Genomic DNA, 24,809 nt, shown 5'->3' with positions numbered 1-24,809 from the left:
TTTCATGACAACCTTTGCCACAATGATCCTTGAGACTGAAGAGTTTATAAAATCCCTTTGCTGTTGTTAATACAACTTACCCATATAAATACTTTTTCTCTCTCAGTATTTATGTAAAAGAAGGTGCTACACTAGCATCGTTTTTTAAGGATTTGTTTTTTTTCTGGCAATTTGCATGCATTTATATTTTCAGTATAGTGATTGTCTAACTATGGGACTAAGGAAAATGTAAAATGAATGTATATAATAACTTTAGTTTTTGTGTTAATTTATTATGTGTCTGTCTAGATATACAATATAAATTTATTTGTCCTTACCATAAACAGTGAATAACATACCACTATCCAGTATGTTTATAGTATTTCATATATATTTTCAGGTCATTGCTTATAACTCAGAAGGGAAAAGCAGTCCAAGTGAGACAGTGGAGTACATTACTTGTCCAGACAAACCTGGAGTACCTTCAAAACCCACAGTGAAAGGAAAAATTCATGCACAGAGTTTTAAAATAATCTGGGGTAAGAATGTTTTCCAGCTTTAATTAGAGTATTTCTTCTGTATTTTTAATATATATTGTATATATAAAATATTTCTTATATAGAAGGTCAGGTTTTAATTTAGTAACACTTAAGTCAACTGAGCTTTATGATCCCTTTATATTGAAAAATACTGACTCAACATACTCAGTGTATGACTCAACATACTCAGGGTACAGCTAATTATGTGGGAAGAATAATATGCTAATTGTGATAGGGACTGTTATTGCAGAGGACTACAACACTTTAAAAAGTGTGGTTAATTGATGTAGTAGGAAGTTCTGATTTTCTGGCACAAAAAGTAGGTGCATGACATTCTGTATTCTTATTTAAAGAGAAGATTGAAGTTCAACCTGTATCTTCAAACTATTTGGTTTTGAGAGATAAATTTTTATTCTCTAAGGATGTTGAGAAACTTTTCCTTAAGCTCAGGAATTTTTAGCGATATGCTGTAAAATAGGAGAAGGTTAAACAGTACTGTGTCATGCAGTACTTTAGCAGAAAATCAAACAGTAAAATATTACATTTATTATCACTTTTTACCTATTTCCATTTAATAATGCATTTAATTCTTTAGCATTAGTAATTAATAAGAAATTTACTTGTAGAGTGCAAATAGTATTCAACAGGTCCAGCCTTGTATCTTCCCAGAGCACTTTGCTACATCAGGATCTGATACTTGATCTTTTATGTACAATGCATAATGTATGAAGTTATCGAAAATGCCTGATTTTATATCAAAAGCTACCTAAAATATCAATTTATATATAAAACTGTTAATTATCTGTATTTGGAACAGTGATGCTCTTTCTATGTGGTAATTATTGTGACAATTTTATTTTCCATTTGGAATAATTTCCTTCCAACCAAAAAGTGGTATCTAAGTCTCATTTTACTTAGCTGGCATTTTATGATACATAACCCTTGCCTAAAAGCCAACATCATATCATCCAGCACAAGCATAATGTGATGTTTAGGCAGGAGTACCCTTCTGTGTTGAAGTATAATGCTGTCTTTATATTTGTTCAAAATGTTGTTTCACATTACTTTCATTTTGCTGTTTTCTAAGTCATCTTTCAGAAACGGTATTAGGATTATATGTCAAAGAAAGGTCTGTAGATTTGTATCTTGTACATGAATACTGTACCAGGGAGGATAGTGCACTCAATTTCTAGTTATATATTAGAAGTTAAGAGATAAGTCTTCAGTGTAGAGCTCTTGACTATTCTATTCTGTCCCAATATATTTAGGTTTTTGAAATTCTTTCCTTAAATGATTTCAAAATATTTTTACATACAAGTCCATGTGATAATTTTTTCCTGTCTGCAGTCCAAATTACAGGACCATTAGAGTCTTTGTCCCTGAATCCATACTCAGGCACTTGAGACTGAAATGTTTGTTGTGGCATCTCCCAGGGGCAATTCCCTTGTCCCTTCTCCTGTGTGGGATGTTCAGAAGGGATGAGAGCTGGCTTTCACACAGCAGGACTTGGAATGATTTGCTGCTGCCCTGGACTAGTACACTCTCTATCTAAATAAGCACCCATCTCCAGCTGTCTGTTGATTTTGCCATTGGGAAATCCTCCTCAAAAGCTATAAAGCCATTTAACTTACCTCCCTTAGTTGAAATATTGCTGTTTTTTATAGATCCACCAAAAGACAATGGGGGAGCAGCAATACATACATATGTTGTGGAAATGTCTGAAGGCTTAAGTGGTAAGTATTAGGATCATACATTGGCATTCACTTGTGTGGGTTTTTTTCCCTGTCTCTGTGTGCATGTGGGAAGAATGAAATGTGTATTATGACTGGGAAAGTTATTGCCAGGGACTGACATCAAAAAGAAAATAGAGGCACACTGATGCTTGTACACAAGAAATTCTTTTTCTCTGATTTAGAGAAGAGAGATGCCACAAAGTTCTGTGACGCAAGAGATGCTTTTTGTTTAGCTTACTAATTAGGTCTATTCAGTTTTGGAAATGAAATGACACATTTCAGACATTTTAGGGCAAGAAGACAGGGACATGTAGCTTTGTTGTCTGCATGGCAGATGAAAGAAAAGCTTGTACTCCATTTGTCACTATTAAAAGAAAACAATGATGCAGCTGGGGTAACTTTCTGCTATTTGCTTTTCTGTTCTTTCATGCAGAAAGGAAACTGACAGTATTTCTAAATTGGACATAAACCTATCTTGCTAAATTATTTAAAATCTAGTTAAGTAGCCTTATTGAGTTCAGAAACACAATCACATCAAAAATGAAAGCTTAAACTTCTTCAGTGCTATGTCAGATTAAGACAGAACACTGCTCCCAGATATGATGGGAGCCCTGTCAGGCTGTTAGTCCATTGCTTTCTTCTCTGTCACATGTCCACATTAAGCCACTTTGGAATGATGCACCCAAGCCTTTAATGCAAATTTAGTGAGCTGTGCATTAAGTTTCATTCCCAGTCTTCTAAATTCGATGGTGTATTGAGTTGTTGGAGATTTAATTAAAAGTCCCCAGGTTCCCGGATTAAGATCTTAAAGACAGAATGCTCAAGAGTTTCTGATTTAGGAGTAGCAAATAGTGGAATCAGAATTTCACACATGGTTCTGGGCTGTCCAGGAACACAGGAACAAACTTCACCAATTGCAAACTGTAGTTACAGCCTGCAAAATGATAATATAATTTGATGCTTGTTTTCCATGAAAAATTTTACTTTTGTATCTTTCCTGTTTATTTGGTTATGATGTTGAATGTGCTTGCTGACCCAGTAAGTTCTTTTCTAGTTAAGGTAAATCCCAAATAAGGAAGCTATTTCACTTCAGCAGATCTACACCTAGGTAACGATCTTTATGAAATTATAGGATCTTCCAGGAAATTGAAAGCAGTCTAAATTTCTACTTTTTTTAATAAACATCAGGCACACACTTTTTTTAGTGAAATTAGGATACCTGCTGTGGCTGGTACTGAAGTGTGGCAAATTACACTTTGGTTCATTGCACACTTATTCCTAACCTTTCAGGAAACAAGTGGGATACAATATACAGCGGAGCCGCTAGGGAACATGTGTGTGACCGACTAAATGCGGGCTCTTCCTACCGATTACGTGTATATTGCGTTGGGGAAGGAGGACAAAGCACGGTAACGTCAGCTAATATTTTTATTAAATAAAATTTCCCTCTGTAAGAAAATCTGGTCCAGTAGATATTTAAGCAAATATTGTGCAGAAGTGCCTAGCAAAATAGCCATAATTAGAACCTCAGAGAAGTTCCAGTATTGCTGCACAGTGGTTCAAGTTTCTGCTCATTTGTTAAAGAAAAATATCTGAATATTCTTTCCTGATATGATTTTTTGTTTGACATGATAGTCTTATTTACAGAAACAGATACTTTTCCTATGTGACACATTTATACAATGTCATTTATTAAGGCCTAACCCAATACAGCAGTTTCAGAAGGGTTCTTTAAAAGGAAAGGTGGAATTGGTCACAGCACCAAGCATAACAGAGTTCACAAAGCATTTGGACAGTGGTTTCTCACATAGTGGGATTCTTGGGGATGACTTGGAGCTGGACTTTGATGATCCTTGTAGCTCCCTTCCAACTCAGAAGATTCTGTGATTTTATGAATTTAATGTATTTCCCCTAGTCAGTGGAGTACCTTGTCTGAGTAGCCAAGTCACCCCAGCAGGCAGGGGAAGTCTTCACTCAAGCTTTACAGGGTTGTGCTGCCCATGTTCTCTCAAGCACAATTAAAGTATTTACATTGCCCTATTTTTCAGTATTCCCAAACAATTTGCTGTGCCACACTGTGCTTCTTTACACACACACACACACACATACACATGCACTGTCAATTCTATGGTGTGGTTCCGCTGCCAGTGCCAAAACGTCTTGCTGTATTTGCTCTCCCTTGTCAGCAACAAGTGTAACAAAGCCAGCCCTGGCTCTCTGCAGACTTCCAGCAGGGCTTTCCTGTCATGCTGCTCTCACAAAAATCTTCAAGTCTTCCATTCTTGGTGTGTGTGATTTCTACCCAGCCCTGCCTTGCAACGTGAAATGCAAGTGCTCTTCCTCCACATAGAAGTCTCCTGCAAAGATAACCTTGACTACATCCACCTTGCCTTAAGAATAAATCTGGACTCCTTCAATGCTGGCTTGGCTTGCAGTGCTTTCCCAGTCACCACTCCACAAGTCTTTGGAGACTTTTGTTCTGCCTTTTGTTCTGTACTTCCCTACAGCCCAACCCCATGATTTTAGAATTAACCTTGAGTACCAAAGAGAAAATAATTTCCACAAAGTCCCTATAATTTCTGAAGGTGTCAGAAATCAACAGAAGATCTGTGAAGAAAGATATAATTAACTCCTGTGCAGCTTCTCATTAACATATGCAAAACTTTTAAGTAGCAGCAGTTGTTCAGTGCAACAGTATATTCAAGGAGCTAAAACGCAGATCATCCAGTCCACTCTTTCTTGAGCACACGTAGAAACACGTAGTTGTGAGGTGAGATTCTGAGATTGATTTCTTCTGTAAACCTAAAGGCTTTCCAACTTCCCATTCATGCTGTATCAAGCTGAAGCTAATAACCCCTCATTGTCTCTGCTCACTTCTATCTGCATCCAGAACAGTCAATGACATCTGCTGCATGTGTTGTTATGTTCTTAGGTAATTTTTGCCCATACTTCAAATCAGAGGTGGAAACTTGTTGCTCATTAGATATTGCTAAGCAATTAAAAAGTTGAAATCTCTTTTTTTTTAATCTCTTCTGATTGACACTTCTGCCCACTTTTGTTTTCTGAGAGGTTTTTCCATGGAAGGTATACAACACTTAGAGTAAGGGTTTAAAACGCATTAAACTGTAGTCTGATGCAAAGTAGATTGAGTTTGCATATTTCAAGCATCTATACTAGGTGTACTGATAATTTACCACTGTTTTTAATTCTACTCCTTGCATGTGTACCAAAATACAAAAGCAAATTTTGCATATTGTGTGATTATTTTGGAATGGTTTATATTATGAGAAATACATACCAGATCACTTCAATATCTTCACATATTTGAAGATGTCATTAAAAAGGGGATGATCTGACTCAGGTGTTTGCCTTTACTTACGCCATAACTGATAGTTCTTGGTTTGGCCTGGATAACTTCATTAATCTTTCTTTTTTAGGTAACTGATTCCTTACTGGTGCAGACACCAGCAGTGGTTCCTGGTCCATGCCAGCCTCCAAGGCTACAGGGTAGACCAAGAGCAAGAGAAATTCAGCTGCGTTGGGGTAATTTTATTACAAGTGTTAGAGATTGTAAGGGATCCAAATGTATTACATGTTAAAATTAAATGAGCTTTTCTTTCTTTCTTATTTCTAGGACCGCCTCAGGTAGATGGTGGTTCACCCATTACCTGTTACGGTCTGGAAATGTTTCAAGCAGAAAGCGATGAACACAGAGAGGTTTACCAGGGTTCTGATGTTGAGTGCACAGTGGGCAGCCTTCTTCCAGGGAGGATGTACAGCTTCAGACTGAGAGCAGCTAACAAGGCTGGGGTAAGGAGGCAGTCTGAAATGAATTTCATTACTGAGACTGCAATCACTATTAAGGATTTACGGTAATTTTAAAATTAGGATTTCCAAATGTAGAGTAATTTTGGGTTACATAGCTTATTGTTGTGTGGGAACAGACAGTTAAACATCAGTTTATAATGAAGGGGATTTTTAGATGAAGGGAAGAGAAAATAGCTAATTATGTCTTTTATCTGAACAATGATATTAGGAAATCATTAGGAAATGCTAAGTACTTTATTAAAACACTGTTACAACTTCACTATTCTCATGTGAAGTAAGGAAGCAAGTTACTTTTTGTATACAGCTTTGTAAATTGATTGACCTTTATTTTTACAGCTGTTGATGTTCAGAATGTAATAATTAGTGTTTCCTAACTCTCCATTTTTATATTTAGTTCAACTTCTGAGTACATGTTCTATCAGATAGGAGAATATTTTCCCTTTTTGGAGTATTAAATGTGTTTAAATCAATTGTTGCTGTAGAACAAGCTTTTTAGTTATGTACCCAATGTCCTGATTTGTTCAATAATGTACACTTCATTGCAAACTGTCAGGGTGCGTTGACACTTTGTGGAGAGGTCTGCAGCTTAAGCCTCTAAAGCACTGTCCTAACTTCTATCTTCTGTCCACCCTGCAAAGAATGGTTCATTGTTCAGCAGTTTTTGAATCCTTTATTTCTTTTACACAGGTATAAATAGGCAGTACCATTTGGTTTATGTTCCAGTGCAGCTATCATGTAGCTTCAGAATAAGGCTTTGGGTAGTACTTCCCTAGTTTTCCCAAGAGTTTGAAGTGTCAAATTTATTCACATTGCATTTGCTGGAGTGAAGAAAAATTTCTAGTTGTTCTGGAGAATAGTCAGATACTGAAATAAATCCTGAATCCACAGTCCACAGAAATTTATTTTATAAAGAAGTAATACAATGTTTCAGGTTGCAGTTACATGTCCCTGCTGTAGTAAACAGGTTTTTTTAAAGTAGTAATTTCATTTTTGCAATGTAATTGTATCGACTCCCTTTTTAACAGTTTGGACCTTACTCAGAAAAATGTGAAATAACTACAGCACCCGGACCCCCTGATCAGTGCAAGCCCCCTCAAGTGGCGTGCAGATCTGCTGCCTGTGCTCAGGTGTCATGGGAGGTAAGAATGCCAGGCTAACACCTGTCTTAACATACTGATCTTCTGCATTTTTAAGTTCAGCTTGAAAAGTCTAATACTGTATTTTAGTCACTCTATTTGTAAGCAAACTTACCTGATTATCCAACAGGTAAAACTTTAGTCATTCATCATGCCATTGTAAGGCAGCAGTAAGTTGGCAGGCTGCAGGTACTGGATCATACTGTGTTCTTTTGTTTAAAAGTTTTGCCACAGCTGCTGCTTTGCATTTCTGAGTGATGCAGTCTCTCTTAAAATTTTTCTTTAACATAGTTACAGTTCCTCAGAGACAATGTATCCACATAATACAATAGATTATTGGGCGCTTCTTGGTTTTATAACCTGATTTACTTTTATATAATTACATCAGTAATAATGTAGCAAAAGCCTCACAGACTTCCTATAAATCCATAGTATTTAGATATCTGATTAAAAAAATGCAATAGATAAAAATTAGCTTGTAGAAAGAAAGATTCTATCTGGGAATACTCTTTAAACACAGCTTTTTAGTGGCTTACAGATGGGGTGAAGTATCCAAGTTACAGAACTATATAGAAAAAAAAATTAAACTGTTTTACCTGGAAAGGAGTGTTTATGCTTCCTACTGGAGGAATGTCAGAGGAGCACTCCTTAAATATCTACAAGGCAAAGCCTTTTTTAAAAACTACCATAAGACATTTCAGGTAGAGTTAATTTGAGTGATGTTAGATGTCTGTTTTACAGAGTCGCACAGTAATTAAGGCACAAGTAGACCTCTAAATGTCACTTAGTTCAACTTTCTTTTCAAATAGGTTAAGTTTCTTAGGGCCTGCCTTTCCCAGTGAACTTTTTATTTATCTCCAAGAATTAAGATGTTTCATTCTGGGTAAACTCTCATTCTGTAGGATTTATTTTTGGTTATGTCTAGTCAAAATACCCTTTAATGCAAGTCATGACTCTTGTCTTGGCACTGTGCTACCTTCACGAAAGACTTTCATAATAATCTTTATACCCTCCCGGTAAGTAATTTAAGGCAGCAGTAAGATCTTCCCTTAGGTGGATCACCTGGCTATCAAATAAACTTTACTTTTTTTGTTGTGTGTTGCACTCCTGCTTCCTGAGCCTTCGCTGGACCTACTCCATGATGTCAATGTCCATCTCCTTTTGGGGGTCCCAAGACAGGACATAGTACTGGAGATGCAACAAGTACTGAGTAGGGGGAATCATTATTCCTTTTACCCTTCTTGCTGCTCATTTGCTAATACAACCAATATGTAGTTAACCTTCGTCAGACATACAGTTCTGATTCTTATTCAGCTTTCTCTCCAGGACACACAGGGGTTTGGTTTTTTTTTTGGTAAAGGTTGCTCCTCAGCCTGTACTTCTTTGTAGCAGTCCAGGACTTTGTGTTTGCAATTGTCTCAGTTGAACTTCCTGAAGTTTGTATCAGATTCTGCCTGTTATTTGTATTGTACAAAATTAAAAATCAGCAAAGAAATGGGAGGGTAAGACTCCTCAGGAACAGAAACAAAATATAGATGTGGTGAGTTTTGTTGATTTTTTTTCTCTTATGTCAGTATATTTAGCTTCTAATTATTGCTATCCATTTTAAAGGTACCAGTGAGTAATGGAGCTGATGTCACGGAGTATCGACTGGAGTGGGGCGGTGTGGAAGGATGCATGCAAATCTCCTACTGTGGGCCTGGGCTCAGCTGTGAAGTGAAAGGGCTTTTGCCTGCCACTATATACTATTGCAGGGTTCAGGTAAAGATGTAAAACTGTTGTTAATGAAATCTGGAAACAAGAATTGACTCTGCCATAAAAACATGGTCTACTTTGGAATTGCAGGCAGTGAATGTTGCAGGTGCAGGCCCTTTCAGTGAAGTAGTGGCATGTATGACTCCAGCCTCTGTACCTGCAGTTGTGACCTGTCTTCGTGGACTAAGTGAAGATGAAGTTGAAAGTCCACACTATTCTCCTTCCACATGCCTTGCTATAAGCTGGGAAGAACCTTGTGACCATGGATCTGAAATCCTTGGCTACAGCATAGACTTTGGAGATAAGCAGCCAATAACTATTGGGAAGGATCTGACCTATTTTATAGAAGGCTTACAGCCAGATACTACCTACAGGTATGTGTTGCACAGCTACTTGACAGCCTACTGTTTCTTCCACAAGAGCAGATGCTTTGTTTCCTTGGGTTTTCTTATTGTCTTTATTATTACTCTCAGAGACACATTAGTGCACAGCCATGGATCAAAAGGAAGTTTCGTAATGATGACCATCATAAATAGATGTGCTATTTTTATTTTCTTCCAACAAATAACTTATGTTAGTTTATTGCAGTATTGTTGTATCTGTCTGGTTAATGTGTCAGTTTAACTGAATTCACATCACATATTCAGATTCATAACTGATTTTGGACTGGTTGCTTCTCTGTTTGAAAAGGTAAAATCCATCCAAGGAAGGACTATGCCTAGTCTGATCTAATGACAGCTCATGGCAACTTGCAGTGCCTTATGTGCAGAAAAAGTGGAAGTCAGCATGAACAGAATCAGTTTAAAAAATCAGCCAGCTATGCCTCTCTTTTGAAGAATCATCAAGGGATGATTGCTGAAATCATCCCTTATGTTCAGTTCAAGGGTTACTGAAAAATATAAAGGCAAAAATCAGTAGTTTTGCCTGAAGGCACTACATCCCTGTTACAAAAACATGTCCTCAGTGTAAAAGGAGAATGGCAGTCCCACTGAAGTCAGACTTTTAATACACTCTGATTTCAGTATAATTAGGATATCATGTGGCTATGCAGTTTTCTGAATCCTTAATTACTGTTTTATGGCTTTATGTGAGAATACAGTGTTTCTGTGTGCCTTATAATTATTTAACAATAATGCTGGCAATCTGAAGAGCTGTTGCTCTGTGTGACAGTAGACTGAAAAAAAGAGTCATTCCCATTGCAGAGATAGGTCTATACTTCTGCCCACATAAGTTTTTTTTATAGAATAGACTGTCAACTCCTTGTGCAAATGAAAAATTGCATGTATTAACCTTAGTTCTGGGCTGTAATAAATTAGCATAATGTTAAAAATTTCTGCAGTGAAGGAGAAATATTTATTCTTTAGCCTGCATACACATTTGTGTTTCCACATTTTGCAGTCGTGTGGTTGACTATTTCAGAATTTAATTAGTGTGATTACTTTTTTCCAGTTACCTAGATACTGTTTTGGACAAGCAAATGTTAAGTCTGCAAAATTAAATTAGACACACTTTGCTCCCTGTGGCTACCTGTGAAATATGTAAAGAGCCTCTGTTTTCTGCTTTTTCCTTTTCAGAAATAAATTTCTTAGCTAAGTCTTTTAATTTTTATTTACAAATCTAATGTACATTGTCATCATTGGAGTATCAAAGAAGAAAAAGACAAAACCCTACCTTATCCCTGCATACCAAGTTCTGCAACTTCCTCAGCTTTGTGTCCTTTGGCGACTTCTGGTTTCCCCCTCTCACTTTGCAGGCAGACCCAGGAGGGCTTGTGTTTGCAAATGCTCAGAGATGTGTTACTGGTGGAAACAGCAAGAGAGGTGGCTGGGTACCCTCACTTTATTTTCACACAAATAGGATCTGTTCAGAAAAGTCCATAAAAATGTCTGTTAGTCATCCTTGAACTCACCTGATTAAACAGTCTCAGATATGGTTCCCCCTCTTTTGGGGCGGGTTTTTTTTACCTTTCCTCATCACTGCAGTGTGGCTATCAAAATTTTGGTTCAAGGCCTGCACAGTCAGAAAGATGGACCACTCTTGAAGTAACTCACAGAGCTTTTGCATCTTTTCACTAATGTGAATTTACTTTGAATATTTTTATTTCTAATCAAGCCAGCTCCTTAAAATGTACGGAAAGTGATGCACCTGCATATTCTTCACAGTCTATCAAAGTATAATATTGATAAAAGTCTTTATTGTAGATAGTACCATTATTCTCTATTTAATGACAGTTATTTTCAGAATCTAATTTCAAGTTAATTTATTCTCTCTTTTTCCAAATGCTAGGGTACGAATTCAAGCCCTAAATAGTCTTGGAGCGGGTCCTTTCAGCCACACCATAAAACTGAAAACAAAGCCTCTCCCCCCGGATCCACCTCGCCTGGAATGTGCTGCATGCAGTTCTCAGACTCTCAAGCTGAAGTGGGGAGAGGGAACTGCGAAAGCATTAACTGACTCCATCCAGTACCACCTTCAAATGGAGGATAAGAATGGAAGGTTGGTTTTGGCTTTGCTTTGATCTGCCCAGTGTCACTGTGGTCTGATGCTTGGGAGGTGGCAAGAAAGGGCAAAATCCCTTTATGCTTTGGTGAATTTACAGCAGGTGTAGGAGGTCATCTCTTCAGACAAGGCAAGAAGGCCCCTAGTGTTCTGTGCTGAGAAGTACAAGATAAAAAACTTCATTTTTTTTTACTTACAGTTCAACATGAAGAGTTTAATACACTTTTCTCCCTCACTTTTGGTTAAATATTTTGTTGAAGTAACAAGTCCAATTAGTGTTGTGAATTTTATATACTTAATATTGGAAGGGATGAATGCTTTACTCCCTGTTGCCTTATATGCAATTATTTTAGTGGAAATTAATACAATTTATTTTGAGTAATTCTTTGTCTCATGTTAAATAGAATGTCAGCTGAGGTGGTACAGCAAGAACCCTTGCCCAAATGGTAAAATAAGCAGTACTGCTCCAAAGTGTTCCGTGTCTGATGAGCAGCTTTAGCTTGACAAAAAGATAAAAGAGATCCACTATGTGAAATTGCTGTGCTGTAAGGAGGAAAATAAATTAGACTGTTTAAGTGGGAGGAAATTCATTGCCATTCCTAAAGACTAGATCATGTGCAGGTACCATCTGTTTTAATTTTAAAAGACAAGAAGGAGCTAGATAACAACCCCTGCAGGAAGAGAGAAGTTCGTGCTGTGTCCTGGGGACACCAAGACTGAAAATCAAACAAGAGTTGCCATGATCAGTTTGTGCAAGAATTGCCACATGAAGGCCAGTGGCCAGTGTACAAAACTCCCAGAAACAAGATTTGGTGTGCACTACAAGTGTGACTCTGCCCTCCTGTGCAGGTCTGCATGAGACCATCTCCAAGAATGATGTACAAAAGCAACTGGATCCATGGCACACACCTATTTTTTAGGTGTAGTAAGGGAGAGTTGCAAAGGGGCAAAAAGCTAAAATCTAGTTACCTAATTTTGAAAAGCTAAAAATGTTCGAGGAGTAGATGCCCAAGCAAAAAAAAAAAAAAAAAAAAAAAAGCAGTTCATTGAACAACACATATGCTGTCTTTTCTCATTGTTTCGAATGCAAAATAGTTTCTTAAAATGCTTAGGAACATTTTTAGTAAGAGAGAATCTGTAGTGCTCTTTGTGCAAGAGATTTTTATTTCAAAGACATGAGAAATAAAAACTTGCCCCTGGAAAATGAGCTTATTGTTTTGTAGCAGCCAGAACACTGTTTAACTCTGAAATAAGTGTTTCTGGGCTTTTCATTAGATTCTGGGAAATTATGGGAACAGATTTCAAGACAATACTGCTTCTGAAGTCCTTGTCTGAGTTCAAAATAAGCTGCTTGTTCCATTTTCAGGTTTGTATCCTTATACAGAGGACCATGTCATACATACAAAGTTCAAAGACTCAGTGAGTCAACATCATACAAATTTTGTATTCAGGCATGTAATGAAGCTGGTGAAGGTCCCCTTTCTCAAGAATATATTTTCACTACTCCCAAATCTGTTCCAGCTGCCTTGAAAGGTAAGAGTGCTTCTTTTTTTATTATGAGGGGTGGGAGGATAGCAGGTTGATTTTGGTATTATGTTGTATTTGGGATATTGAGAATATTAAGCCCTTTTCAAATGCAGGTGGGGATAGTGGGAGAAGGCTCCTTTCATGTAGTTGCCTAAAATATTCACTCCAAAAGTGGAAAACTCGGGGTTTATGCATTCTTTGACCTAAGAAGTTTGTACTTAGTTCTCCTGCTTACCAGGAGAGTGGCAAGTTAAGGTGAAAATGCTTTCTAGCATGTTTAGAATAACTTTAAGCATTGTTTGGTTTTTTTCTGGTATATGATGCACACTTACAGTTACTAAATTTTATTTGAATTCTCTTAGATGATACCTAAACTAGGAAGAGAGGCCTATATGAATTATTAGTTGTTGCTCCAGAAAACACTGGAGGAAGAATAAATTTGAATCTGAATCTTTTGTTTCTGTGAGATAAAATAGGAGGTAGAATTTGTCATTTTAAAGGTATTAGAATATGACAATATGTGATGGGGAAAGCAGAGCTAGCTGTCACTTTTATGCTTTCTTCCTTCCTTCAGCACCAAGGATAGAGAGAATAAACGATCACACTTGTGAAATCACATGGGAGGTTCTGCAGCCCATGAAGGGTGATCCAGTTATCTACTGTCTTCAGGTCATGGTGGGAAAAGACTCAGAATTCAAACAGGTATGATGTGTTAAAGTTATTGTAGTTTTCTTTGATTATTCTTTGTGATAACTAGTTTAGTAAAACTAGTTGAGATTAGATTTAGTAAAGTTTATTGTGCTCCAGCATAGTTTTAGTCACCATGTTAACTTTTTATTACTAAATAATGTAAGGTAATATCTCCTAAACCCATCTCCTTCATTTCAGAAGGAGATTCTGCACTAAATTGCAGTCTCTCTGGGTTACACTGATGTTCACTAAATACAGTTTGACACATCAAGTGGTGAGGAAGCCATCCACTAATGGAACAACTGACAAAAAGAAATCTTTTACCTAATGGTACAGAATTGAGACTGGGGAGAAAAGGGGCAAAGGGTTCTCTTAACACTAAGAGCAAAGAAGCAGTTCAAAATGCCAAGGTACAAATTATCCTGCATTCAATGCTAATTTTGCTTCCCAGTTTGGTTTTTTTGTTTCACAGTTTATAAACTGCCTGATACTTGACATGAAATTTGGCTTGAAAACTCTTTCATATTATTAAGCCAAGGAACTTTCCTTCCAGGACAGAAACAGTTAATTCTAGTATATTATAATTTTATTATAGTTCAATATTAAGTAAGTTTCACCTGTGCTTTGGTAGATTATAGGCCTTAATATTTTCATAACTTTTTGTGTAGCACTGTGTTTGTTATGGCCATTTGTTAAATTTTTCAGTAAAAGATGAACTATAAACTGAGATGTCTTGCCATGTGGATAGTCTTTTTTGTAACTTCAACATTGTAAATGCAACATTAGGTACCTAAGGTATGGTCTCTCTTGCTTTTAGACACAGAATTAAATCACGCTTTGATTATCAGTGTGTGTTGCCAAATGACCTGGGCAAGAAAATAAAGTTGGCTCTTTGAGTATGGTAATAACAAAGTAGACTGAGGTGTGTGATTGTTTTTGCCTCTGCAGAGCAGTCTATCTTAGTAAATTAGAATAAAATGAAAAGACTAATTTGCAGAAATTAAAATTGGAACAGTTAAGAAGTAAACTGTATGAAAACAGCCTTTAACGCACTTAGACATGATGGTGGCAATTTTATTTGACATGGATAAAAAAAAAACTGCCTGGAAGTCTGCTCTAAGCTGTTCCCTGCTATTTCACTGCCAAAACTTCACTCTCCTCTCCTACTTCTTCCTGATCTGTCATCCAAATTGCTCATGTCATTGCTCCCTCTGTGCTACAGACAAAATAAGTTAATAATGTGCTGTTTGAGCTGTATACATCAGTCAAAGATCTTAAAGGGGTTAGGAAGCAACCATATAAAAATCCCAGGAAACACAGTGGAAAGGAAGGCAACTTCTGGCAAGGCACTGGGGACAAGCAGCTGAGGATGGTAACCCCTGCGAGGTGGCAGAGCTGGAGCTGGAGTAGGATGTGTGTCAGCGGCCTGTTTGCTCACTCCCAAATGCGTGATCCAAATTAGCAAAATTTTGAGGAAGCTGCACTTCCGATGGCCTGCCCTGCCTCAGAGAGAAAGTCTCTAGGTTGTAGATTCCAGTAAAGCTCAGCTTGTCAGAGGACTCTTGAGTCTAAGAGTAGCCTCAGGCACAGCAAGAGCTGTTCAAACAGCAGAATCAGAAGGGATTTCCTGTTTCTTTACTTTTCTAGCATGCATTTTCAGGATACTGTCTAACAGTATGGTAACTGTAGGGAAAGCTCCTGAGATGTGATATTTCTGTATCGTGCTACCAGTTAAATAAAGCAAATCCAGATATTTGGAGGTGGGAGGGTGAAGGGGTTCAAAGAGAGAAATCAAATTTCACAGTGCTACTCACTTAATACCTCCCTACCTATTGAAGTACCTATAACTGCACCCCTGTGCAGTTGTTTTGTTGGCTTTCACAGAACCTTTACATAGCTGCACATTTAATTTGTTTGAGAAACTGGAGTTTGGATTTCACTGAAATAGGGACTCCATGCTGAAGCATTGTGAACTCATGGTAACTTGCCAACTGAGACACCTCTGAAGAGCACCTTCACAAGTTATCTCTGTCTTGGGAATATGATGAAATTAAGAATCACAAAGAGAACTCTGTGGTTTTCCTGATAAAGTGTTTATTGGGATAAATCATAATATTTTAAATACAGATAACTACAACAAAGTACATTGGATTGAATTAGACTTAATGAATTGGCTTGACATGGAGTTAACTGCCTAAAATCCCATGATACAATATTGTATATTGCATCACATTGTGAGTGGTCACTAAAACACCTGAAGGATGGGGCTTGTGACAGAGTTTATTTGGTCTGTACTCATCATTCCAGACAACCAAGCGTAGTTCTTGTGTACCACCAAAATAAACGGAGACTTTATCGGGTATTTAAGTTGTGTGTTTGAGCTTTTTGTCCATTTTTCTTTGCATTGGTGAAAACACTGGTGAGTTGTCATCCTTTTTAGTCACCTTCACCATAAACAAAACCATACTAAGATACATGTGCGTATATAGTACTTTCTTACTTGAAGTATCCCTTTTCCCCCCCTTATTTCCAGATTTACAAGGGCCCAGACTGGTCATTCCGATACACAGGCCTCCAGCTGAACTGTGAATACCGATTCCGCGCATGTGCCATTCGCCAGTGCCAAGAGGCCACGGGTCACCAGGACCTGGTGGGCCCCTACAGCGCCCCAGTGCTATTCATCTCTCAGAGGACTGAGCCACCGGCAAGCACCAACAAGGACACTGTGCAAACCACAAGGACACAATGGTCACAGAGCGACCAAGTGTGTGCTGCTGTCATCCTTGCACTTTTTGCTATCTTTTCCATTCTGATTGCTGTTATCATTCAGTACTTCGTCATAAAGTGAAGAAAAGAGATCTATTTTATAATGCTGCCCATTACATTTTACTTTCTCATAATCTAAAAGTAATTCTGTTCTCTTGCTTTTACAAAACCAGGCATTTAGCACCGGAATTGTGACTGATGCAAATTTTCTCAGCCACTTTAAAATGCTTACTCGTAGGTATAGGCTGACATATGTTATTAAAATGCAAGCCACAGAAATATAATCTTTTCTTTATATGCCTTCATGCAGTACAAACTCGATATGGGGCAGGCACGCAGTGTTTAAGGAAAAGGGTTTGACCAGTAAACGCAAGTGTAAAGGTGATTTCCTGGCCCACACTTCTAAGGGTTGCTAACATAACAGGGAAGAATGTGTAGATCGCATTTAAAACTTACACTAACAAACTTGTGCTGTACACAATATCAATCTGATGCTGTGAAAGCAATTTAGCGCTGTATTTCTACCTCCTCATTTGTCTTAATTATTTGGGAAGCAGGATTTATGCTGATAAACAGAAGGGGCTTTTCTCAGGCAGCAAATAATAAACTGGATGGAAGAGTATGCATGAAGGAAGCTTCTTATCTGATAAATGTGGAGTTCTTCACTGCAAGTAGATGTTTTCGAAAGACTACAAGGAGATGGCACAGGTGATTTATTTTACCCCCAGGATTCGGTGTTTACTTACAAAAAATGCCTCTTTTACTTCTTCTGAATATAGAAGGGAGTGTGTGAGAGACCTTCTTAGATTTGTTATTTAAATTGAAAAACACATTTCCAAAGTTGTCCTTTGATTGGATGCAGTTTATACAGATGTCTGTGCCCTCTGATTTTGGCTAGTCAACACAATTTTGAGATAAAATTCATTATTGAATTTTTGCTGTTTCCCCAACATTCACTTGCCATATCCACCAGAAATTAGCACTGCCTTTTTTTGTTTGTTTTGTTTCTATCTTTCTTTCTCTTTTTTTCCCTTCCTTTCTTTCTTTTCTTCTTTCTTTCTTTGGGGCACCAAATCAGAAGACGAAGTGTAGTAATTTGCACCAGAAAACTTAAAGCTGCTTTTTTCTTGAGATCCTAATGTTTAATGTAATGTCTCTTTGGATACTGTACCAAATTGTTGATTGCATGTAGTTAATGTTGCATTAGAGCACTTTGCAATTGCATAACTCATCAATGTTTTGTGAGCTTGCATTTGTGAGTTCTTGAATGACCAGACTGAATTTTAACAAGTATCCCATTGAACATCTTGCTAGATGTCAATGATTGCCAGTGACACAAAGCTTGTAGTGAAACTATCTTTAAAAAAAAAAAATCCTTGTCTCATCACACTTACGTTATTTGTTATACACTTTGTAATTAGCTACTTTTAATTTATTTGAGTTACAAGATAGTGGATCATTAATGACTTCTAGTTGTGTTCAGTTTAGCATTTTTAATAGTATTAAACACTTCTGTCAGTCTTTATAATAATAAAAAAAGGAACCTCTGTCTTGTGCTTTGAAGATCTCTGAAGAATTTCTCTTATATTAGAACGGGCATGTATTGTAATTGTTTATACGTCCAATGATCTGTGCTGTAGAATAATGTTGCTGAGTTTCGTTTTTTTTAAAGAAAAAAAAAAAGAAATGGCGAAGAACTTGGCCTCCAGGTGGCAAGAACGATCTGTCTTTAAAATGTACTGTATGTTTACATTTTATTTCTTAATTTGTCATTTGTACGTATAGGCTGATACCTTCCCGCAGGATACCGCGATAACTGATGTTTTCTAGAACCTTCTTAAAAGTGCCATGTTTGGCAGTGCAAATGAGGTTGCGTGTCACAGCCCAGAGATTTCTTATGGTTGAATGTCTAAAACGGTAAGATTTGTTACTGCAGGCAACCTGCAGTGACTTACGTTTTTCATAGTAAAATTCAAATGAGCTCCTATTTTTGATAGTCATTTAATAGTGTATTTGCCATTTGAGCCTCAGTGCATATTACTGCATTGAAGACAGTTTTTAATGTAATCTTAATTTTACCTCATATACTGTACATTCCAAAAAATAAATAAATAAAAAGAAAAAGAAACTCTAAAGTTTTTAAAACGCTATAGATACACTACCAAACATATCACTTTACGGTTGTACAACGTCGGGCTCCACAAAGACGAACCTGTATAGTCTGATAGAAAATACATAAAACGATGTAGCAAAGTACCTTTAAGAGTCTGTGGACAATAAAAGTACCTTCTTTTTCGCTGCTGGTGGTCAGTCCTGTGCGCGCACGGCCGCCGCCCCTCTCCCCTCCCTCCTCCTCCCCTCCGTGGCTCCCTGTGTGCCGGCCGGGCCCGCGGGGCGGGGCGGGGGCGCGGTACCTGCGCGGGCGGTGGAGCCGCGGGCTGTGGAGCCGCGGGCGGGCGGGGCCGGGCCGGAGGAAGGAGCGGCGCTGCCCCGGGCACGGCGCGGGATGCGGCGCGGCGGCGGCGGGAACGGCAGCGAGGGCGAGCCCGAGTGGCCGTGGCCGTGGCCGCCCTGCGACGAGCGGCTGTGCCTGGTGCTGCCCATGTGGGTGCTCGTTCCCATCACGGTCGTCTGCCTGGGGCTCTTCGTGGTCGGCGTGGCGGGCAATGTCCTCACGGTGCTGGTCGTCCGCAGCTACCGCGACATGAAGACCACCACCAACATCTACCTGGGCAGCATGGCCGTCTCGGACCTGCTCATCCTCATGGGGCTGCCCTTCGACCTCTACCGCCTCTGGCGCTCCCGACCCTGGATCTTCGGGCAGCTGCTGTGCCGCCTCTCGCACTACCTGAGCGAGGGCTGCACCTACTGCACCATCCTCCACATCACCGCCCTCACCGTGGAGCGCTACCTCGCCATCTGCTTCCCCCTGAAGGCCAAGGTGGTCGTCACCAAGCGCCGGGTGAAAGCCACCATCGGTGTCCTTTGGGCCTTTGCCTTGCTCTCCGCCAGCCCCTTCTTCTTCCTGGTCGGCGTGGAGCAGCCCGACAACCACACTGACTTCAGCCGCGAGTGCAAGCCCACCCCGCAGGCGCTGCAGTCCGGCCTGCTGGCCACCATGTTCTGGGTCACAACCTGCTACTTCGTGCTGCCCGTCACCTGTCTCAGCGTCCTCTACGGCTGCATTGGCCGCGAGCTGTGGCGGAGCAACACCCGCCTGCGGGGCCCCAGCTCGCTCCTCCGGGAGAAGGGGCACCGCCAGACAGTCAGGATCTTGGGTGAGTCCCGCTGCCATCCACCCCGGGCTATGGCTGGGGCAAGGATCGGGGCTAGGGGGCCGTGGCAGGGCTGAAGTACCCGCAGCTCCCTTTCAGGATAGGGAAGAGCACAGGGGGACATCCCAGCCACGCTCTCGGGAACTGCCACGGCAGGGATTTCACTCCCTCCCAACTGAGGCTTCACCCGCGTGGCATTGCACATCCAGCAGCACGACTGCCTTCCATAGAAATACCCGTTTCCTGAATTTTAGCAGGCAGAATCAAGTACAAGGTAGCCTGCAATTTCAGAAAAACTGTGGTAACATCAGCAGTCTCTTCCAGTTGGCAGCAACACCTCTGCATAGAAAATTTCTGCTTCCCAGACTGAGTTCTTAGTGGTCATTTGTAGCTCTCCAAGGAGTAAATCCACTGGTTGCCCAAGGAGGCTGAAAAACAGCAGCTTAGCCTCTACGAGCTGTTTGGAGACAAATCCCATAATACCAAAGCACTTCCTACAGGTATAGGATGCTGATAAGTTTTAGTTCATTTTCTTAGTCATACATTCAGTAACCCAGCATCAGACTCTGAAAGTTAGAGATCTTAGTATGCTTTGGGGCTTTAATGTTTGTAAGTAGTGGCCATTCTGAAGGGAAAGAAAAAAGAAATACAGCTATAGGCTAAGGAACATAAAACAAAATTCCCCAATTATTATTATTGCCTACCTTTAGTGTAGGTTTTACATGTCACATGTGAGACTTCTTTTACTGAGAGTGTAATCAGCTGGATGGAAATAGTGCAGCACAAAGGAAAAAAACTAATAAGCCTGAGAGAATTTCGCCAGCTTATTTGGGGAAGGTACTTAGACTGAAGTAGGCACAAGGTTTTCCAACAGAAACACCCATATCCATGATCTCAGAACCCACTGAATGAGACCAGTGCCCCCTTATCTCAAAGATCCAGCAGCACTAGGTCTGTGATGTTTTTCAGAAGAAAACTTTCTATGGCTGCATCTCTTTTGTTTAAGCTGTGAGGAACACGGAGGATGCTCTGCAAATGATTGTTTTAGTTATGTGCATTTAAAAACAAAAATAATTAAAAGTATGGATACAGTAATACACTTATGTAATTGTTCCTCATCTGCTCCTGCTGTGATGCCATTGCAAGAGGGTTTGTATTTGTTCTCATTGTGCTAAAATGCCACACAGGACCAGGCAAACAGCTGAAGTGACTCAGGCTAGAGATCCATCTAGGCCAGTAGCTGTCTCCAGCAGTAATGGTCTGGGGATGCATGAAAAAGCTTCAGTGGAAAAAAAGTCAGTAGCTCAACTACACTATAAAGTCTTTATGTTAGATACCATCCCATCATAATAGAGCGAATTCTGTGGGAGCTTGGGTGACTGAGGTGCTGCCCGGGTCTTTTTCGGTGATGCAGACAAATTAAACAACAGCTCTGCAGCAAATGGAGCTGCTGTGGAGCTTCCACAAAAACTCCTCATTCTGACTTTTTGTTTTCCTGTCTCATATGTGGTGTTACAGACATAGCCAGGGGGGATTTCTGTAGTGCCTGATGTCATTATACAGATGTTACTCCACTGTTGTTCACATTTTTCTCAGCAAACCTCATCTCACAGTTTAGCTTAAAAATTTACCAGTTACCTTTTACTTCAAAGACTAACAGTCAGACTTGATGCTATTCCCATTTTCATGGTTTTTCCAACCATTTAATGCCATTATTTCTATATATCATTTGTATCAGTTAGAAGAACCTGCAAAATCAGCCACGTGAAATTTAGTGTACTGGATGGTTGAAAAGTTAACTCACTCCTTAACTGTCGCATGTGTTATTTTGTCTTATAGCTGTGGTGGTTCTGGCCTTTGTAATTTGCTGGTTGCCTTTCCACATTGGCAGGATCATATTTATCAACACCCAGGACATGAGGACGATGCTGTTCTCCCAGTACTTTAATATATTCGCCCTGCAGCTTTTCTACCTGAGCGCATCCATCAACCCTGTCCTCTACAACCTCGTTTCCAAGAAGTACAGGGCAGCAGCCTGCAAGCTGCTGCTGCCACGCCGAGCTGCAGAAAGGGCTTTCACGGTAACAAAGGACGCTGGGGGCTACACAGAGACCAGCACAAGGCACGAGTACACCACCAGCTTCTGAGACTGCACCCCGCACTTCTTCAGGCATTCTTGCCTAAGGAAGGGAACTTCCTTCTCACGGGAGAGTCGCAAAAGTATGGACATTTGTTAGGGCGTGTAGTGTTTCATAACTGTCTGTATTTTGGGATACCTGAATTTTTGGTAACAGAGCAAGCAGGCATCGTGAAGCAGGGAGAATGATGTGCAACTTGTGAAAGATGGTAAGTCAATAGGAAAAGCTGGAGTAAATTGCCAGTAAAACCACAGGATTGCTTTATTACATAGTGTTCATTGCACGCGTTCTGTGCCATTTCTAGTATTTTCTAAAAATCATAACACCAAGATCTGCAAAGGAACACTTCTTGGGAGCTGTAATGGGTAAAATTCCCAGACAGCCTTCACCATTTTAAAATGGTTTTCTCATAAACGAGATTTTACAAAACAGTCTCGCAAGGAGATGGACACAAAAAAAATCACCCACCAACCTTAACAGCCCTGGAAGTAGAGGCGTATGCTGTTAGCACCTGGTCTTGTAATCATGAAGGGGACTTTCCTGGGCAGTTTCACTGATTTTCCTTAGGAAAGCATCTGCTGCACACAGCAGTCTCTGGGCTTAACCTTATTTGATCCCACAGGATCAAATAAGGTCTTTTACTTATATATTAACAACCTGTTGTAAAACTTGAGATATCCCAGATCGCTTCCCTTAGAATAGATGAGCAGTGTTTGGTAATTTGTAGCGGTGTGTTTCCACATTGTGTACTGCGTGTGCAAATAATACACCAAGTTAACCCACCCTGCCACAAACAAGACTGTCACTGACATGTTTCATGAAAAATCTTTTTTTTAAGATTTTTCCTCTTGAGCAGCTGAGAGGCCTCAAGAACAAAATGTAAACAATGATTATCTGCTGCTGTGGAATGCAACAGGTGGATCTGTGATTGGTTTCATGTAGTTGTTTCTAATTAATAGCCAATCGCAGTCCAGCTGTCTAGACTGTCTCAGTCAGAGACAAGCCTTTGTTATTCATTTTTTTTTCTATTCTTAGCTAGCTTTCTGATGAAATCCTTTCTTTTATTCTTTTAGTATAGTTTTTAATATAATACATATAATAAAATAATAAATCAAGCCTTCTGAAACATAGAGTCATGATTCTCATCTCTTCCCTCATCCTAAAACCCCTGCAAACACCGTCACACAAGACCTATCACTGAATGTGCTGGACTATGCCCAGGACTTCATGCTGCATAACAAGTCAAAAACCAACTCACTAATTCTGCTTCAAAAGATTTTAATTGGAAATTTCAACTGTACAACTTAGGAAGGAGGTTAGTTGTGAGGAAAAGCTAGAAGAAGCTGCAGCAGTGTTTTCTGTGGAGGATCATTGCCTCTATGCATTTCACTTGTTACTTTATTGGCTCTAGTGGTGTAAATCTGGACCAAAATCGATGTGGTCCGGATGTAGATGTGGACTGTGCTTACAGGAGCATCACTGATGCTTGCCATCACTGTCCATGCTTGCCCTTAGTTCTCTGTTAACTTCTCCTTTCAGGCAGTTGTAGAGTGATACTGTCCCCTCTGAGCCTCCTTTTGTATAGGCTAAACACCCCCATCTCCCTCAGCCTCTCCTGAGTTGTGCTCCAGAGCCTTTACCAGCTCCACTGCCCTTCTCTGGACATGCTCCAGCACCTCAATGTCCTTCTTGTAGTGAGGGGCCCGGAACTGGACACAGGATTTGAGGTGTGGCTTTCACCAGTGCTGAGTTCAGGGGCACAATCCCTGCCCTGGTCCTGCTGGACACATTATGGCTGGACACACTATGGCTGATAAAGGTCAGGATGTCACTGGCCTTCTTGGCCACCTGGGCACACTCTGGCTCATGTTCAGCCACTATCAGCCAGCACCCCCAGGTCATTTTCTGCTGGACCACTTTGCAGCCACTCTTCCCTAAGCCTGTAGTGCTGCCTGGGGCTGGTGTGGCCAAAGTACAGGACCCAGCACTTGGCCTTACTGAGTCTCATACAATTGTCTCACCCCATCAATCCAGCCTGTCCAGATAAATTCAACAGAATTCAACAGCTAGCTCAGAGATCTCAGGGCAGCAGAGTTAAACCCAAGTCTTTTCCAAGTTTAAAAAATATGATCAGTTCTCTACTAAAGCATCTGTAACTCTGAGTCACTGAATAAAAACTAAAAAAATCTAAAGACAGAAAAAATCTATCTCACTGCATACACATAAAGATTTTCTGTCAGCTTCATACTGGTGAAGAGCAGTTGTCTGCAAGGCTTGGGTTAGGTTGCTTTTGCTGGAGAGTGTCATTAAGATGTTCAGTTATCATAAAAAAACAGCTGTTATTTTTGGGGAGTTTGGACAAGTTATTATGAGCAGTAGTCTTTGTACATGTATGTAGACCAAAGGGGGAAAAAAGCTTTATCACATAGTTATGTGGCCATGGACCTGCTTCTGCATGCCTGCGGTCTCCTGATAATGGCTTTTTCCTTTATCAATTGCTGCTAAATTGCACGGGGAGTGAAACACTTGCTCATCAGAAATTTCCCCAAAAGCAATTGCATAGGTACCTGAAGCACAAGATGAGTGTAGGAAGGAGGGAAATGCCCTGGTGGGCTGCTGCCCTGAGTCCCCTTTTCTAGGGTGCCCTCCCTGCCACAGACAGCCCTGGCACTGCTCTGCTCTGCTCTGTGTCCAAGGCGGGTCCCTCTCAGCCAGGACTCCAGCTTGCTGCTCCCAAGCTGCTCAGGGAGTATCTGCCTTTCTGCAGGGAGCTCCAGGCTTGGGCTGCTCCTGCCCAGCCTCAGATGCTGCAGCAGCAGGCTTCTGCTCCTGCTGGCGGACTCCACTGAAATTCTCAGGTTTTCTGGGAAAGTCATTTGTATCCCTGTTAAAAGGTATCCCCCTTGCATGCTTAGTAGAATAACAGAGACAGCAAAATCCCACC

General features: G+C 40.0%; 2 protein-coding genes across 7 annotated transcripts in view; both read left to right on the top strand.

Moving 5' to 3' along the window:
- Positions 1-18,748, top strand: part of FNDC3A (fibronectin type III domain containing 3A) — a 111,325-nt gene extending 92,577 nt beyond the window's left edge. For all 6 annotated transcript variants that reach the window (XM_059839013.1, XM_059839014.1, XM_059839015.1 and 3 more), the window contains 12 exons: positions 380-518; positions 2,183-2,251; positions 3,542-3,660; positions 5,689-5,794; positions 5,886-6,061; positions 7,105-7,218; positions 8,827-8,976; positions 9,061-9,344; positions 11,257-11,466; positions 12,836-13,002; positions 13,571-13,698; positions 16,220-18,748. In XM_059839013.1, coding sequence (XP_059694996.1) covers positions 380-518; positions 2,183-2,251; positions 3,542-3,660; positions 5,689-5,794; positions 5,886-6,061; positions 7,105-7,218; positions 8,827-8,976; positions 9,061-9,344; positions 11,257-11,466; positions 12,836-13,002; positions 13,571-13,698; positions 16,220-16,534 — 1,977 coding nt within the window. In that variant the 3' untranslated portion in view covers positions 16,535-18,748. The remainder of the gene's footprint in view (positions 1-379; positions 519-2,182; positions 2,252-3,541; positions 3,661-5,688; positions 5,795-5,885; positions 6,062-7,104; positions 7,219-8,826; positions 8,977-9,060; positions 9,345-11,256; positions 11,467-12,835; positions 13,003-13,570; positions 13,699-16,219) is intronic.
- Positions 18,749-18,958: 210 nt separating this feature from the next.
- Positions 18,959-22,975, top strand: MLNR (motilin receptor). The gene is made up of 2 exons (XM_059839012.1): positions 18,959-19,730; positions 21,567-22,975. Exons 1-2 carry the CDS (start codon positions 18,959-18,961, stop codon positions 21,872-21,874), a joined length of 1,080 nt encoding a protein of 359 aa, XP_059694995.1. The 3' UTR covers positions 21,875-22,975.
- The last annotated feature ends 1,834 nt before the right edge of the window (positions 22,976-24,809 follow it).

Source organism: Haemorhous mexicanus, chromosome 2 (assembly GCF_027477595.1).
Source record: "Haemorhous mexicanus isolate bHaeMex1 chromosome 2, bHaeMex1.pri, whole genome shotgun sequence".
NCBI classification, from domain to species: domain Eukaryota; kingdom Metazoa; phylum Chordata; class Aves; order Passeriformes; family Fringillidae; genus Haemorhous; species Haemorhous mexicanus.
This window is presented reverse-complemented; position numbering and strand designations above follow the sequence as displayed.